Source organism: Python bivittatus, unplaced genomic scaffold (genome assembly GCF_059951505.1).
Source record: "Python bivittatus isolate LINGU-HERP-01145 unplaced genomic scaffold, Pbiv_v1 ctg000410_np1212, whole genome shotgun sequence".
Taxonomy (NCBI): Eukaryota; Metazoa; Chordata; class Lepidosauria; order Squamata; family Pythonidae; genus Python; species Python bivittatus.
In genome coordinates this window covers 2,674,175-2,692,606 of record NW_028277067.1, presented here as the reverse complement: position 1 = coordinate 2,692,606, position 18,432 = coordinate 2,674,175, and the positions used below count along the sequence as shown (strand labels likewise).

At 43.2% G+C, this 18,432-nt stretch overlaps 1 protein-coding gene across 2 annotated transcripts in view; it reads left to right on the top strand.

Annotated features, from left to right (window-relative positions):
* The window catches only part of FMNL1 (formin like 1), an 81,254-nt gene that overhangs the window by 42,683 nt on the left and 20,139 nt on the right, over positions 1-18,432 (top strand). The window contains exons 5-13 of one of the 2 annotated variants that reach the window (XM_088143366.1): positions 325-408; positions 2,748-2,885; positions 4,839-4,967; positions 6,021-6,129; positions 7,455-7,531; positions 11,618-11,711; positions 15,638-15,712; positions 17,005-17,115; positions 18,280-18,429. In XM_088143366.1, coding sequence (XP_087999492.1) covers positions 325-408; positions 2,748-2,885; positions 4,839-4,967; positions 6,021-6,129; positions 7,455-7,531; positions 11,618-11,711; positions 15,638-15,712; positions 17,005-17,115; positions 18,280-18,429 — 967 coding nt within the window. The remainder of the gene's footprint in view (positions 1-324; positions 409-2,747; positions 2,886-4,838; positions 4,968-6,020; positions 6,130-7,454; positions 7,532-11,617; positions 11,712-15,637; positions 15,713-17,004; positions 17,116-18,279; positions 18,430-18,432) is intronic. The other variant, XM_025167885.2, reaches the window with a different exon arrangement.

The window sequence follows — 18,432 nt, the reverse complement described above, 5'->3', positions numbered from 1 at the left end:
AGAAGGCACTAATGCACACAGTAAAATTGCTGTAAATGATCACATAGTGTATTCATCAACAGGGGAAACAATTTAAGATGTTTTCCCTGGACTAAGCTTTCTCAAATTTGTGTCCTCCAAATGCCGGCAAGGGAATGATGGCAATTACAGTATGACACATCTGAAGGGCCTTTGGTTGAGCAAGGCTGGTCTAGACAATGATGTATGTGCAAACAAGCAAGTATTCTGGAGAAGTTCCAAGCTGAGGGAAAGACAACAGTACTACCTTCCCCATCTTTTGGTCAGGGGAGAGTAAAATCATGTGCTCTTTTCTCCTCTCCACAGTTGGGTCCAGGAGTTCCTAAATGAAGAGAACAAAGGTCTTGATGTATTGGTGGATTATCTCGCTTTTGCCCAGTGCTCTGTCACGTAAGTTCACTGTTGTTAAGTAGGAGCAATAAGTGAGGAACAAGGCAGAATTGTGATGAAGCTCCTGCCATAAACATAGCTTTCAAATTGGGGGTGGCGTGGTCAGTTTAGCAGGGAACATGCCTGTGCACCCAATGACATATGTTTTGATAGGGATGCTGGGAGCTGCTTTATCTCAGTAGTGTCACTCTCTAGTTAGGTTTGACTTAGGTTAGAGAGACATCCTATATTTAATTACAAACTGTTTCAAACATTACCAAAGAAATTTCTGGGTTATGGTCAGGAGAAGCCCTCTATACTGTTTGACGGGGAAAGAGCCTAAAGGCTCCTTGAAGTCATGGAAATAATTTCCATGACCTTTTGAGAGTTGGACATAAATTGTATTTTATATTTGTCTGTATACACGTATGTATGAACTTGGATGTCAAATTGTCCTTTTAGAAGGAAGTTCTACCTGGTGAAACCTATCCAAGATTATATCTTCATTCAGTTCTTCTTGTCTCATCCCTGTGAGATTAAATTAGGACACATAATTTAGGTCATGCATTAACTTCCCAATGGATCAGTTGACACAAAACAATTACAAAGCATATTAAACCTTAAACCAAGTAGCTTGTAAAGTTGGTGATAACAAGGAAGGTGATAATAGTTGTTTGGGCCCAAATCACATTTGAGGCTGGAAAACAAGGCTTCCCATCACATTGATTTCTTCTGGTTTTAATATTGGAAGGCCACAGCAACAATTGGAAAAACATTTCCAATCTAGGCTAATACAATCGATTCCTATTGTGTCAAGAAAGAAACAGCAACAGAAATGTAAAGTTATTACTAATAAGAATGTAAGCTGTCCTTGCTGAAACTGTATTTCTAACTGAGGATGGATGAGTCATATAGGAGACTAATAGGGTCCCCTCCCCTTCCTCATACAGGAAACTAGAGGGGCAAACTTGTAATTCTTGGCCTGATTTTACAAACTCCCACTCAATTTCAGGAGACTTCTGCAAGGTGTGAGTTCTGGAAAAGCTGTTTTCCATCTCAAGGAAGCCAGAAAAAAAAGGGGGGGGGAGAGAGATGGAGGGAGAGAGAGAGAGATTAAATATGTTTTAATCACATGCAACTTTATTGAGAAGTAATTCCTGGATAACATGAAGAGATTTAATCTATAGAGAAATGAATGATTGCTTCTCTGACAGAGACTGTCAATCTAACACAAGCTTATAACCATTTCATTTCCTCAAGGCAAAGCAGGAGTTATGTTGTAGATAGGAAGCATTATTTACAAATGAAACAATTATACATGCTCATTTAGTATAATTTTCTTCTGCTTCTGCTACCAGAGGCAAGCAAATGGCCATCTGCACATTTTCATGCCCAAATCTAAAAGCAAACTTCATTGCATAATCCAGGAGAAACATATCTAGCAGTATCTAGTAGGAGGTGGATCCAAATCTAGAGTAGATAATTGATCCCTTGCAATAGTTCAGCAGTGATTTCTTGACTTGACAATATTTCATTGACTTGAATTATTGTTTAATTATAACAATAAAGGAAGGGGGCCCGCACCTGTGGAGATGGCTGGTGGGGTGATGGGGTTTGTCCCCCCCCCCCCAGCATCTTGCAGGTTTTTAGGGCTAAAAATTATAGGAGGTTTTTAGGGCATTTTTAATATATAGATTTTAATTATTTATAGATTTTATCCATGGTTGGAGGGACTTGTGTTTTTTCCTTTTTTATTATTGTGAGCCGCCCAGAGTCACCCGTTGGGGGAGATGGGCGGCATACAAGTTTGATAATAAATAAATAAATAAATAAATAAGGAGTCATTTTGTTTATTAAAAATAGGCTGCTCATATCCCTAATTTGAAGTAATGCACATATAGATTTGTATTTATATGGAGGCCAGCTCATTGTACAGTATATAATGACTTCACCTCTTGAACCACCATTTTCTATCTGGTTCTACTTATTCCACCTATAACTGTGTGCCTGAGTCCTGCTAGTGGACCTCAGGAGTCCAGTTAAAAAAGAGGGATGATCCTGGAAGCTGGAAGGCTGTACGCACCAGAGTAGAAGACATGCAGACAGTTTGCTCAGCACCTTGGATAGCAGCCCAGCTCTGACACTGCCAAAGCAAAAATGGAGCATATTATTTCAGCACTGAGTTGTGAATCTTTACAGGGAGGAGGGCCCTGGAGATTAAATCAATTTCTTGATGTGTGTAGAATGGTCATGCCCTGAAAACCAGTTCTCCTTTCTCCTTCCATTTCACTGCCAGAGCCTCAATAAACCCCACCCATCCACCTGTTGACGCACATTTGTGTTTGTGTGTGTGGCTTCAGGTATGATATGGACAGCACTGACAATGGGAGCCCTGGGTCCGACAAGGGAAAAGCCCTGGACAGATCTGTAGAGGACCTCAGCAGAAGCAATTCCTCCCCCACACAGGGTTCCACCAAAACGAGGCACTTGACTGTCAGGTAACCAAATGAAATTCGGGTAGGTTTTCTTAAACAACTTTCCCAGTACTGGGATAAAGCACATGGGACAGGAAGAGAGGCAGTCCCTTTTTATATTCTCCCTACACAACAAACTCTCCTGAAAATAAAATGCAAAAATTATACAAAACCCAGCAAATTAAATCTTAGGGTTTGGCCCATGTTAAAGCCTGTACTATAAAGTATCTTCTGCTATAACATAAACAGTATAGAAATGAGAAGCCATTTCAGTTAATATAAGCCACCAACTCTTCTGCTTTTGGATCATGCCAGAATGAGGCCATATGAAAGAATCACGTGGTGGAGATATACCATGGACAGACAGGCCAATTAGGTATAAGTTGCTTGCTTGTTTGCCTAAGTGGGTATCTGCATTTTCAGCCAGATTTACAAATCTGTAGAGATGAACCTCAGAACCTTCATCTAAAAGTATCAGAAATATTTTGGATTCAAATTAGCTCCCAGTTTAAATGAAACAAGAAGATTAATTGCTTATTAAAATGAGCTTCCTAGGGAGCAGCATGAGGAAGTCTTCCACACAGACTGTTTCCTGTTTTTAGACTTCTGTAGACCAACTTAGTAATACTCAGACTAACAGCCCTGAAGCCTGTCAGATTTCTTAAACTACAAGTTTCAAGAGATTACTCATTTTTCAATTTCTCGTTTTGAAATTAAAAGTCTACTTCTTCAGCAGTGCGAAGAACACTGCATGTATGGTTCTTTCCCCAGAAAACAATATTTAGCAAGGAGCCAGATTATTGTTAGAAAACTTCCAAGCTTTTTCTTACATGCTAGGGCTACTATATTAAGTAAACCAATCTAACATAACAGTAGAGAGTCATTTATAATCTAGCTTCCAAGCTTTTCTCATCTATGACCATCTCAAAAACAGTGCTTTAAAGGCAACTCTGAGAAGTTGGGGGGCTGTTCATGTTAACTGCTAACTTTCCAACAAACGGCAAAATCTGTTTTTCTTTTCCCCTTCTTTCTCTCATTTCTGTCCTAACTCCTTTTCTTTCTCCTTATTCTAACCGCACACTTTTCTTGCATGCTTCCATTGGGAAAATGTCTCATGGTAGGTACCCAGATGTTGTCTTCCTGGATAGGGGGAAAGGGGAAAGTAGTTGATGGGATATAGTATATGTGTAGTTTGGGTTCATCAGCTCCAGAGAGATTCAACACTATGATCCACTGAATCATAGTTTGAAAAGAAAGCCTGCGTGTATGCTCTTTCTCTTTCTCTCTCATTTTTAAGAGGCAAAATCATACATTGAGGCATCAATCAATATGTGGCCCAGCATCTCTTAGGAATGCACCAAAGGGCCCTTCCATGTTTTGTTAAAGTAATTTCCTGTGCAATGATAGAAGAAGCCTTTTTCTCTACTTGAACTTCAGAAGTGAAATGAAAACCAATACACCCTTCCTTCAGGGCTGGAGAGGCTGGGCTTTGGGGTTCAGAGATCAATGGGCTAAATCTATAACTGATTACAGAGTCCCTTAGGCTACTCAGCCCTTCTGTGACATAAGGTCTGAATCCTAAGTATGATGGTGTTGACCTTGAAGAACAACTGGAATTGAGTGACCCAAGGTGGATTCCCATTCTCCTGCAGGCAAAAGATTTCCATCCTTGGGCTAGTTCAGTGCCACACAATTTACAGAAGAAAAAGTCCTGCCCAGGTCACACAGAAAACCTCAAAGAACAAAGTAGTCTTGCATTGAAAAATGGGCAATAATGGGCTCTATTTGCTGGATTTACCCAAAAGCTGCTAAAGGGATATCAAGATTGTTTTTCAAGTGACAGTAAAATGTCACTTGATTCCAAAACTGTCACTTTTCCCCCATGTTTGGGGAGGGGGAGGGACAGGGAGGCGTCCACCTGAAGCATCCTATTTTTCCCTCCTGTCCTGCAGGGTTGCACTCTTCCACCTCCTTCAGGTGTTGCCATTTGAACCAGCAGATCCAAACATTCTTTCAACAAGTCCACCCCAGCATCCCCTCCTCCAGCGCCCCTGGCAGCGAGCAGGACTGTAAGCCCCGGCCACCTGTCAACTCTTACTCACCCCGGTGAGCCTCTCCCAGACTTAACGAGAACCTCCCCCGTGAGCGCAGCCGGAGGGGGTAGGAGTGGCTGGGCAAGGGCATGCTCACCCCTCTTTCGCCTTTGTGTTCATGCATAGGCACTCCAGGCACTGAACGTTGGGAGCCTTGAAAGCCGGGAGAGCTGGAAATCTGCCATTTTAAACATCCCGAATAAGGCAATCCATTCCTAAAAGTTCAGTCACTGGAATTACTTTTGAAAATCTGGGATATTTGCATGCTTAGATTTTCATCGTTTTCATAGTCATCACAAGAGGTTTGGGTTTGTTTGTTTGTTTCGGCTCCAGTTTTTTTGTTGCTGTTGTCCTGCGGTTCAGGGAACTGGATCAGATGTACAGAGGTGGTGGAAAGGGAAGGTTGAGCAATCAAGTGAGCCTGAAGTTGTACAAAATTGATGTAAAGTTTCATTTGGCTTGTCTTTAATTGTGACATTGAGAAACCTTTTGTAAGTTTGAGACCAAAGCCACCAGTTTTTCAGAATCTGAAGAAATGTTACCATATTCAGCACCAGTATCCATACTCTGTATTCTTCTTCAGCCACATCCAGGTGAAAGGCCTTTCATGATTTTTTCCCCTATAATCTGTTAGCCCTATTCTTGAGACTCTTTTCCATGCTTAATCATACGGAAGCAGCAACGCCCTGGAAACTGGACTGGAAGTCTTCATTGGTGACAACGTCCTCTAGGCCAGAATTTCCCAACTTCTTGCCTTCCAGATGTGCTGGGCTTTAACTCCTATAATGTCCAGTCAGCCATAGCTAGAGATTATAGGAATTGAAGTGCAACACAGCTGCAGGGCAACAGATTGAGTAAGACTATTCCTGAATGCTATTTGAACTGGAAACTTAGAAGAAAAGGAAAAATTAAACTGCCAACCTGCTACTTATGTTGACTTCTGCTGCTCCCCCTCAAATCCTTCTCATATGCTATTCTTTATATTTTGGACTGTTGCATGAGATTGACATCCATTGTCATTGAGCTGTTTCTCCCCCTCCCCCCTTTAAATTTATTTCTACCCCAGATTCAATCCGTCACACAGCAGGAAGGCATTACGGAACTCGCGCATCGTCAGCCAGAAAGATGATGTTCATGTCTGCATCATGTGTCTCCGTGCCATTATGAATTATCAGGTAATTGAAGAGGAGGATAAGAAAGGTGAAAGTTTCCATGTGTGTGAAATAGATGGCCTTGGGAAGCACATATATAACATTGGAAAGTGATTTTGAAACTTGCCTAAATTTCAGAAGTGATGTGTGAAGTGACATAGGTACATGGTGTCAGGAAGGGACAAAGAAGAGGGAACCAGGAAATCCTGTACCATGCAAGAAAATCCATACCCAATATCTCCAAGTCGGGCTGGAAAGATTCCCATCTGAAGTGTTGAAGAGCTAGTCTAGATAAACCAATATCTGATTCAGTATTAGGCAGTTTTTAACATGCCATCCCAAATGGCATGAAGACCTATAAATCAGGTGTAGATGTAGGTGCAGTATGGGTGTATGCATCCTCAGATGTATAGTGTCAGAAAAATCCTAATGTTTTAATGTCAGTAGAATTCTAGTTTTTGTTTGCTTGCAATTTTCTGAGATCACCGGACATGGGATACAGAAGAAGGAATCTAGTGCCTCCCAAAATTGTTGGACTCTGTTACCGTAATTAGGAAATGGCCTGCAATCATGGGACTTTAGTCAACAACATATAACAAGCATTTGGTTGTCAACCACAGTAGGCAGATTCAGGAGGGAGAGTTCAGTGGCCCTTAAAGAAAGGACTATTCAGTGGTGCTTGTTGCAAACCAAATGCTAGATTTGATGAACCACTGTTTTAATCAGTGGAGTTTCCTTACGGCACTAGCAGATTTGCACAACCTGCCTGGAATGACTTCCAATAAGTAGGTAGGCATGTATGCCTAAGAAGCCATTTTACATGACATTTTGCACTATTATTTTTGAGAGAAAGATGTTGCCCAGTAGCATTACTTCCATCAGACATGGCTGTGGGAATTGGTAGACAACTGTGAGTTTATGTGTCCCAATAGTTGAGCAGTAATCAATAGTTTGGAGGAGGCTCAAAAATGTCTTAAGAAGTATGGCTTCCTGAATTTTTATATATTATTGTTAAATGAGATCAAACATGTTTTACAGGGTTAACACACACACACACACACACACTTTGGTTAAAATATGAAAAAGATATCTATATCTCAAAAGTAATCCTTCTAACTCTCTGAAAAGTTGGGTTCATAACAACTATCATTTGACCATGAGTGACCAATGATTTGGCTTGCCACAACCAATCCATATGGCCTTTGCTTGCGAAAAAATCCACTCTTTGAACCTCTGTGGAACAAAAGAGCCATGCCTGTGTGTGTTCCCACCTTCAGTATTCGTGCCTGTCTAGATTCACTTGGACTGCTAATTTGGGCTGCTAACTTTCCCTCTCACTTCTCCCTTAGTCTGGATTCAGCCTTGTGATGAACCATCCAGCATGTGTGAATGAGATCACACTCAGTCTCAACAATAAGAATCCCAGGTAGGAATTCTATCCTTTTTTATAGATATGTGTATCGTTCTCAGTCTGAATGGATATGTTAGCCAATTCCTGTCTGGGTCAGTTCCAGAGATGTATTTGTGTCTCATTTCTGCATTAAACACTGCTTTTATTTAAAAAAAAAAGAGCATGAAAATGAATACTTTCTGGAATACATACATTTTTCAATATATCATACTCACTCTGTGTGCACTTTGGCACGTATTTTGAGCTGAGAATGGAAGTGTCACATCCAAAGGACTTCAGTTGGCACAGGCATTTGAGAGGCATGGAGCAGGTTACATCACTTCACAATGCTGATTGCAATACAAACCAGACAAAATCCTCAAGCATCCTGACTTGTCCTCAGTGCTGCTTTGGTGTTTATGGAGTGAGTTAGTGGAACTCAGGCCTGCTTAAATTTTATAGCGTTCTGACTAATAATAACAACTCTCAGAGTTTATACTGGGACAAACAGTACAGTACTGATGATCAGAGACCTAGAGTCTACCTCTGTTCAACAAGTAGATTCACACATTGCACAAAATCATAATGTAGTTTGGCTGTCTTTGCCTTAGTGTGTTATGTAAAACCAACCATTTTGATTTGTAAATAATGGATTAAGTTATATGATTTCAGCCTCATGTGGATTATTCAGAAATATATGGTTAAAAATCATAACTTAAAAATAATCTACAAATTCAAACACTGAATTTGTTTGTTCTAGCTGTCTGTCTGTCTGTCTGTCTGTCTGTCTGTCTGTCTACCTGGCTTATATGGCTGCCCATCTTTTATAGCACAACTCTGGGCAGCTCACAACAATAATAACATCCCCTCCCTCAAAATTCCTTGGCATTATAGAGGGCAATAGTTGCCTTCTGAACTAAATGAATTTAGCCACTTGTATCTGGACACATTTCAGTCAACTCACCCTAATGTAAGGTTTGCCCCGTTCGACAGAGAAACTCCCGTGACACGTGTGGTTCACAAAAGAGGTTTACTCATGCGTAACGTAGCGGTTACAATCAAAGTCAGGACTGGCTTGGTACATTTGCATCACTCGTTATATTCCCCCCTTCCCACGCTTTTTCACCCCGCGATCGCGTTACCGCTGCGGATTATTGGCCCCCCAATAATCCCCCTTAATTGTCCATGATGGCAGGTTCGGCCAGGGTCCATTGTCCTTGATTGGCAGTCCCCTCCGGCGTGGGTTGGTTCCCCCCCATTACATGCAAGCCCGAGGGTTCTGAGTTGCGTGGTGATCTCGTTTCGCTGCCTGCGGCCCCGCTCATTGTTGGCTTGCGCCGTTATCAGTGTGGAGTTAAAACTTCCGCTGCGGTTTTCCTGTTTGGCTGGGCGCAGGTGGCCCATTAATTAGCGGCGCTTTCAGTTCCTCTTTCCCTCAGCTAGCCACCGCCGGCGGAGTTCGTGCCGTGCCGGCCGAACCTGACGTACCGCCCCCCTGAAAACAAATCCCCCCCAACTTTATTTCGGTTTCCCGGGGTATTTGTTGTAAAAGTCCCGCACTAGGTCTGGCGCTTTTATGTGGGCTTTGCTTACCCATTCGCTGTGGGACTTGGGGAAATGTTTCCACTGCACCAGGAGCTGGACCTGCCCCTTGTGCCTCCTGGCGTCCAGTATCTGGTTGATCTCGAAGTGCTGCTCCCCACCGACCATGATGGGTGGTTGCACCACCTCTGCCTTGTGCAAGGCGTTCCCCGGCTGGTGCAGCTTTAGCAGGCTGCAGTGGAACACCGGGCGGATCTTCCCGAGGCTTCTCGGGAGCATCAGCCTGACGGTTACCGGATTGATGACCTCTGCGATGGGGAACGGCCCCACGAATCTCGGGCTGAGTTTCTTCGATGTCTGGTATGTCTTTAGGTTTTTGGTTGACAAATACACCTGGTCCCCCACTTTCCACTGCCCCTCGGGGAGTCTCTTGCGGTCCGCATGCTTTTTGTAGTCGGCTTTGGCTCTTTGCAATGCTGCGTGCACCGCCCGCCGGGTGGCGTCGATTTGGGCGAACCAGGCGTCCAGGGAGTCGATTTGGGATGCCGGCTGAGGCAATTCTGGCATGGGGACGAAGTCTCTCCCAGTGGCTACTTTGAACAGGGAAAAGGCGGTACTTTTGTGGACGGCGTTATTGTAGGCTATTTCCGCAAACGGCAGTAGCTCCACCCAATCGTCCTGTTGGTGTCCCACGTAGCAGCGCAGGTACTGCTCGAGCCCCCCGTTCAGGCGTTCCGTGGCTCCATCCGTCTGCAGGTGCGCCGCGGAGGAAAGGGCTTGCTTCGTCCCCACCCGCTTCAGGAACTCCCTCCAGAACCGCGCGATGAAGTTGCCGCCCCGATCGCTGACGACCCATCGGGGCGCGCCGTGCAGCCGGTAAACATGCTGCACGAACAGCCTCGCCAACCTCTCCGCCGTGGGGACTCGCCGGCATGCTACAAAGTGCGCTTGTTTGGAGAATAAGTCCGTGACCACCCAAATGGCGGTCTTCCCCTTACTCTCCAGGAGCTCTACTATGAAATCCATGGCGATCTCTTGCCATGGGCCGTCGGGGTCCACTACTGACTGGAGTAGCCCTCTAGGCTTGCCTTTAGCCCCTTTCGCCGTCACGCACACCGGGCAACCCCCCAAGTATGCCTCCACGTCCTTCCGGAGCGTTGGCCACCAGAACTGCCGCCGAATTAAGTGGAGCGTCTTCACGAAGCCGTAATGCCCCGCGTTCCGGCTGTCGTGGGCTCTTTCCATGACCCCCCGTCAGCACTCTTTGGGCATGTACAGCTTCCCTTTGTGCCACCACAAACCCCCCTGGCTGGTTAGCACGTCTCAGTTTTGCTCGAGCCAAGTGTCCCGCTCCGCCGCTTCCGTAAACCCTTGCTTTACCTCAGGCGCCGCGTCCCGCCGCTCCCCCTTGGTCTGGCTCCGGGTTACCGCCTTTGCAGCCAGCCTGCTGGCGGGGATGATGGAGTCCACGATTTCCTCTCGCAGGCTGGCGTGCTGGGGCATGCGAGACAACCCATCTGCCAGGAAGTTACGCTTCCCGGGGATGTGTTTCAGGGTGAAACTGAATCTCCCGAAGTATTGGGACCAACGCGCCTGTTTGGGGGATAGCTTACGCGGGGTCTTCAGGGCCTCGAGGTTCTTGTGGTCCGTCCACACCTCGAATGGTTCGGCTGCCCCCTCCAATAGATGCCTCCACGTGGCTAGTGCCCACTTGACTGCGTACGCCTCCCACACCATCCACCTTCTCTCCGTCTCCGTGAATTTGCGGGAGGCGTAGGCGCACAGGTGGATGGCCCCCTCCGGGCTGGGTTGGAGCAGGACCGCCCCCGTTGCCACATCTGACGCGTCTACTTGGATGATAAACCGCCGAGCGGCTGAGTTCACACATTTCCCTAAGCCATTATTTGTTTTAACCAAAGATTGTTGAATAAGCTACAAATGTAGAGTTCACGCATGCTGATCCCTAAATCACAGTTTACAAACCACACTGACGCTGTTCACATAACATGTTAAACCACAAACAAGCTAACCACATTATGGAATGGTGCAATGCAATTTCCTGCTACAGTATATGAACAGATGCTCTGGCCATATAGACAGAGAGTAGCTCTTGAGGGGTCTACTGGAGTGTACAGAGTGTATACCTCTAAAGTTCTCTGATTGTCCCTAAATGCTGGTTGCAATTTTGGGACTTTGTTGTCCTTCATCCTATTACTCTCCTTCCCTGTGTGCTTTTACCTAAAGGACCTTTAGCTAAATTTGTCTTGGTATAAGCAGAAGCACGCCCAAAGTCCACCAATATAATCATAGTTGAGAAGCAAAAATTAGGTTTAGTCCTAAAGATCTAAATTCAAGTAAACTGATGCAGAAGACTCAAGCAAGCAGGTCAGGCTTTCTGCTGCTGGGAAGACAGCCATGCAGCTCACCACCTGGATTAATTTCATCCACAAGCTGTTTATACTTTCTTGGGACTTTGCCTCTAGTCACTGGTCTCCATCACCTTCTTCCGAGTTCATTCTTAGTCCCCAATATCTTTGGGAGAATGTAACATCTTTTCCCTCATTGTCCTTTACATTGCAGAACTAAAGCTCTTGTCCTTGAGCTGTTGGCTGCTGTTTGTTTGGTTCGAGGAGGGCACGACATTATTCTGGCTGCCTTTGACAACTTCAAAGAGGTTTGTGAGCTCTACCTTCTTGCTGTGATGCTGGTGTTTAGTTCAAGTGATTGTTCACAAATATAAAACAATTTTAATTACATTTTTAAAAGGTTCTATATGTACAACCAGTTAAAGTTAAATAATATTAAACTCTAGATATAATGGTCTTACAAAAACTCCTCTGTGTATTGTCGAAGGCTTTCACGGCCGGCATACGATGGCTGGTGTGGGTCTTCCGGGCCCCCCAGATCTCTATAAATACCCACAGAAGGGTCACTTCACCCTGGGCACAGAGAGAACTGCTCCTGTCTGTGCTCCTGCACTCTGAAGATGCCGGTCACAGGTGCTGGCGAAACGTTAGGAAACAAGACTTCAAGACCACGGCCACACAGCCCGGAAGACCCACACCAGCCAAAAACTCCTCTCTTAGATGGCAGCGTGTGCATAGTATATTCATTTTCCTCAAAATGCGGCAAATCAATGTTACTATTTCTCCACCTTTTGTTCCATTGAGTGGACCCCTTCTCAAAATTTCTGTCAAGACTGATGCCAAAATATACTCCAGAAGATCAACAAGTTGAGTGGCTGCATGAATTTCAGACCTTTCTCTCTTTCCAAAAAAGCTTCAGTGGGCTGAAAACTATTCAGTTTTGTTATGAGTTTGTTTGAAATATGATTGGTGCATTTCATTGCTACCCCATTCAAAGTTGCAGCAGGGTGACCCACTCACAGGGAAAGTATCTCCAGGACAGTTACTCATGTGGAAGCACAGATCCTGAACTTCTGTAGAAGCAGATCAATAATTACTTGCTTACCTTTTGAAAAAAAACTTTTCAGGTGAAAGAATGTAGCACGCTTTCAGATTTAAATTAGTGTGAGAGGAAGGGGAAGTGCAGGTGCTGTGAAATGGGGAAACTGTGGGGCCACAGCAATAGAAACCAGCTCCATATATTTTATTTTGGATCCCTTTGCTGTTACTGCCTTTACATTACTCAACCCTTGTCCAGAGGAACTGGAGAATTGAAGAATGAAAGTGGAGGTTTTCAAAGCTTCCACATTTTTGCTTAAATATTAAATACATATTTTCAGTGGCTTTTAGAATTGAAAGCAGAAGCAAATACAAGTGGGTAAGTCCTCTCACTATAATGTAGTGTGTACATATGAATAGTGTAAATCAATGTAGAATCCTTATGCATCATTTAAAAAATAAGTTTACACTTAAGCACTGTATCTTTTAAAATGCAAATTGAATCACTTGGGAGGTAGAGTGGGAATTAATGAGATCAGAGCAAGTCTCTCTGTGCTGCCATCCAGAAAGATATTCTTCATTTGAAGCTTGTGATTACATTGGGAGCAAATCACCCATCTTTGCTTAGCTTGGCTTTTAGTACACTCCTTGGGAATCCCTGGAGATGTCGTAAAAGCCTCTGGAAATGGGATACACTAAATAAATAAGTAGAGATAGAAGGGAAAGTCAGGTCTTTGGTCTTCATACTATCATCTGTAAACTGACCCACGGATATCTGACAAGGGACTTCTTAAATTACTCAGGATAAAGTTTGCTGGACAGTAGAACAGGTGGTTTGTACTAAAGCCTTTGGCAGGGAGGAATCCCAGTCACTGAACAGAAAGGTGCAAAGTGATCCTATCCCCAACATGGCTGAACAATCTACAGTTGGCCCATAAAGTGGCTCATGAGAATCAGGCTTAAAAAACAGTGAAGGTTGTTGAAAGAAACCCAGAATATCAGCTAATACAGCAAATAGTAAACACGCATAAGGTACAAATAATGACCATTCCTAGACAGAGAGCAACTGCAGTAACTCAAAATCTCCTTATGTTACTGAGCTTACCGGTATGTTTACTAAATATTGTAATCTTCCTGTACTGGTCAGGCTGCCAAATATCCTGTTTGTTCTAGAAGGAAATTTTTGTAAATGAGTAATTTTGAAACATTTATCACTATTGAGAGCTTTTGTCAACCTTACCAAGTAGGCCAGATAGAAAACACAACCAGATGAGCTAATTCTACTTTACTGTAAAGCTACATTGACAGAATCTTGCAAATCTGAAAATACAATTCTCCTGCCATCTCCTTTACAGCCCAAGAAACTAGGGAGGGCCTCTCCTGAGCCTCTTGCCTTGCCCACTATCCAGCTGCAGGCTATGCTGTCTCTTATCTGACCTTTCCCTAGTGTAATAGTATGTGGGAATGACCTTGGGAGACTGGGCGAAGAGATGTTGCCTAGGGAATGGTCAGATAAGAGGGACCATAGTCCAAAACTGCATAGTGGACGGAGCAAGAGGCTCAGGAGAGACCCTCGCTAAGTTACCAGGCTATAAAGGTGACAGCGGGAGAATTGTACTTTCCGACTTGCAAGATCGATGTCCACCTTACCATGTAGACTAGACAGGAAACACGGCCAGGTAAGCTCATTCTATTTTATTGTAAAGCTACATTAACAGAATCTTGCAAGTCTGAAAGTATACATAAGCTTTGACTGAGGAGGGATTTTATGTACAGTGGTTATGACACAAACTCTGTCCTTATGTGCTTGCATCCTGACATTCTGCACAAGTGTGTAGGTTGTGTTACATACATCACGATACCATTTCCATCTTTTACTCTTCCTCCACAGACTCTCATCATGTGATTATAACTATGTAACTGCATTTTCTCACATTTGTCCCTTGCTTTTTTTTAATATTTCCCTCAATTAGCTTGTAGTCTCCTGCTTCTGCTTAGATTATTTAGTAGAGTTTTATGTACAGTGACATTAGTTACAATCATAAAGCTTCCACACCTCTTTGAGTGATACATTAAACCTTGAATTAGCCCAACTTATTTTGTTGTTGGGCACAATCCAGATAACTTAAATTTGGCATTAATTTCTCACCATAATGCCAAAAGTGACCTTGGATTTTGCTTGCATACCAGTTCTCATATTATTAATGTGGGATACAAAGCACAAATGAGCAGTATTTAAGTTGTAGGATGGTGAAACTAGTAAAAGACTTATATTAAAATCCAAACCTTTCTCACCCATTTAGATTATGGTCTACCTACTGTATTTTATTATTTACTGAAAAAAGGAAGATGGGTTAGACAGGGCTACAATATGCACTAGACAAACATCCACCTTGTTGTCTCTTCTAGTAAGACAAATCAAGTGGTAGTACCATTACAAACATCTCATTTCAGAGTTGTGCTAAAATTGTCGTGGCTTCCATTCCAAGGGAATCTGGGAACTAGAGCTAGGTGAAATGGGAAAAGGGTATTCTCCTGTTATTTGCCCAAGAAAGCCATTTTTCAGGAGAGAGGAGCTAGGACTGGCAGTCTGAAGGAGTAAAATAAGCAAGAGAAGATAGGAGACACAATAGCTGGTGAGGAGTGAAGCCAGCCAGCTGGTAAGCAATGAAACAGAAACACAAGTAGTAGTACTTTAATTGCTAAGGCTTAGTAACCAGGATGGGGTCAGAGGCTTTCTAGCAGTGTGTACAAGATGAGACTCCAGGGCCAAGTGTTCCCAAAGCTTCTCTCAGAAAAGCTGCATGCCAAACTGTAATTTCAAATGTGAGAGAAGGAAAAAATAATTAAATATTACACTATACACTTAACTGTCCTTTTTTTTCCTGGTCTCACCTATCTTGAGTTCACTTATTTTTTGGAGTGCCACTCACAGCATACAACAAAGGCTAAACAATTATTGCTCTCTCATACGGCTTGCTAAAATCCAGTGGGCCTGTCTTCTGATCCTCTACAAGTTTATTAAAACAAAGTGTTTTAAGCAGTGAGTGGTTCCCTTTTTGGTGACTGCCATGGGGCACGGAGAATAAAATACTCTGGGTCGGGCTGCTGGAGGCTCCTAGTGTGTATATATACAGTTTAAACTCTTTATTGTCTGCAGGGTCAAACAGAATTCCTTCCCTTTCTCTCTTTACAGGTTTGTGGTGAGAAGAACCGTTTTGAGAAGCTGATGGAGTATTTCCGAAATGAAGACAGCAACATAGATTTTATGGTAACGCAAAGAGGGGAGCAGAAGAGTTGGTTGTAGCTGATTTCTTGGTCACCCACAAGACTTCCTCTAATACTCTCCTCCAACAGGCACACGCTGCCATGAGGCTAGCTGCTGTTCGTGCCACCCTCTGGAACATTTCCTATGCCTTCCACTATTGCCCTAATTAAAAAAGAATAGCTCCATGATTTAAGTTCACGCAGTAATTCAAGGCAGAGCTTCAGGATCAGGAAAGAGATCCTGAAAACAAGGTATCAGCCCTTCTGGAGGCACAGCCGTGCTTACCATCATCAGTTTGGAGAAATCTTGTACAAACTGTTGGTAGGACAAACAGTATCTCTAGCTGTTTCAGGCTAGGGTAGAATTTTAAGCATTTCTTCTGAACCATTTCCAAAGCATACTCAGCCTTAGTAAGAGCTCAATAAAGCATCCTAACATTATACTTAATAAGGGGCTGAAAAACTAAATTAACTATATAATTACATTCCCTATAATTTAAAAAAGGTACTGAAACTCTCAATCTCAATAAACGTTTTTTTCTAATTTCCAAAAAGCCCAAAGTTAATTTTTTTGGGTGCCTTCGAGTCAGTGTTGACTCCTGTCAACTGCTTGGACAAGTCCCTGCAGTTTTCTTGGCAAGGTTTTTCAGAAGTGGTTTGCCATTGCCTGCTTCCTAGGATGAGAGGGAATGACTGGCCCAAGGCCACCCAGCTGGCTTCGTGCCTAAAGCGGGACTAGAATTCAGTCTCCCGGTTTCTAGCCTGATGCCTTAAGTACTACACCAAACTGGCTCTAAAAATAGGGTTAAGTCGAGCTTCTGCAAGATAGAATCTGTTTGTTTGGGCTCAGTTATGTATGTGTGTGTGCCTTTGAGTCAGTGTTGACTCCTGGTGACTGCTTGGACTAGTCCTTGCAATTTTTTCAGCAAGATTCCAGAAGTGGTTTGCCATTGCTTCCTTCCTAGGGCTGAGAGAGAGTGACTGGCCCAAGATCATCCAGTTGACTTTGTGCCTAAGGTGGCCCTAGAACTCACAGTCTCCCAGATTCTAGCCTGGTGCATTAACCACTACACCAAACTGACTCTTCCAGAGTTAATGCCTAAATATTTAAAACATGATATAAATCATGTGTTTGTGTAGAGACAGAGATATAACAGGCAAAAAGTTTGAAAACTAGGTAACAAAAGTCATCCGTATACCAGGAGAATCTTAACCACCAAAATCCCAGCCCTTCAAAATTGTAAATCCTTTAGGAAATACACTTTTTCTTTTTCTTCCCCGTTCCCAAATGTCTAGGTGGCTTGTATGCAGTTCATCAATATTGTGGTTCATTCTGTGGAGAACATGAACTTCCGTGCCTTCTTGCAATATGAGTTCACACAGTTGGGACTTGATGAGTATCTAGAGGTGTGTGGTTGTTTTTAATTGCTCTTAATTTCCTCTTAATTGCTCTTCATTTCAAAAGTGCTTAGCAATTCTGGAATGCATGCCATTGTTGGAAACAAGCAATAGACATTAGTTAACACAGTAAACATATAGTATTCAGAATCAGAGATAGAGATGGATTATTTGTGCTTCTCTACCTAATTTGCTGATGCAGTTTTATTACTTTTAGAAATTGTCTTCTATATACTGATAGAAATGAGACTTAAGCTCCTCAAAGCTGTATTTGCATCTTTCTATTTTACTTTACTTATAAAGAGCACATTTAAATTTACCAAGTAAACTTTCATTTTAAAACTGAAGCATAAATGTCTGCACTATACAGATAGTCCTCACCTAATGACCACAATTGGGACCGGAATCTTGGTTGCTGAGCGAAGCAGTCATCAGATGAGACACCCATGTGACTGCTTTGCTTCAGCAGACAGCTCTTTCGCTCCATTCTCTTTCCCCTCCCCTCTCTCAGCAGTGAATGGAGCACCTAAAGATTGGAGGTCCATGCCTGCCCACTGCTGAAAGGGGAGGGGAAACCTCCCAGCAGTGGGCAGTTATAAAGCTCATATCTTCAGGATTTGAGCTCGTTTTTGCACACCACCGCGTCCCCTCTACTTACAGCCTTCCCTGCTGGCTTCCAGTGGGGAAGCTGGCAGAGAAGATTGCAAATGGCAATCGCATGATCATGAAACTCTTGGCAACCAATCATAAATACAAGGCAGTTGCCAAGTGCCCAAACTATGGCCACGTGACCGAGGGGGGCAGCACAACATCTTACGATGGCTGAACAACCGTTGTAATTTTGAACCATCATTAAACGAACAGCGAGGACTACCTGTAGTCTATGAAGTGTAAATCATGAAGAAATTAAAAAATTGCAGTAGACTTGGATGTGATAAGAATTTTTTTTTAAAAAAGTGCTGCTCTGACTCTTTTAGCATGTTTATTTGGTTTCTGTATTATAAAAAAATTAAAATATGCCTACAAACATTTTCCTTAAAAAAAAACAGAAGAAAAAGGGACATATGCAGATGGACCATGTACTGGCATTTATCATTCCAAAAGTATATACTGTAAAGAATGATCATCCTGGCCCTATTTTTAAATCAAGACTTCCCTTCTTTGATTGATCAGAAGCTGCGTTGTACAGAGAGTGACAAGCTGCAAGTGCAGATCCAAGCCTACCTGGATAACATCTTTGATGTAGGTGCCCTGCTGGAGGATACTGAGACCAAAAATGCCATTCTGGAGCACATGGAGGACTTGCAAGAAGAGGTTGGACAGGTA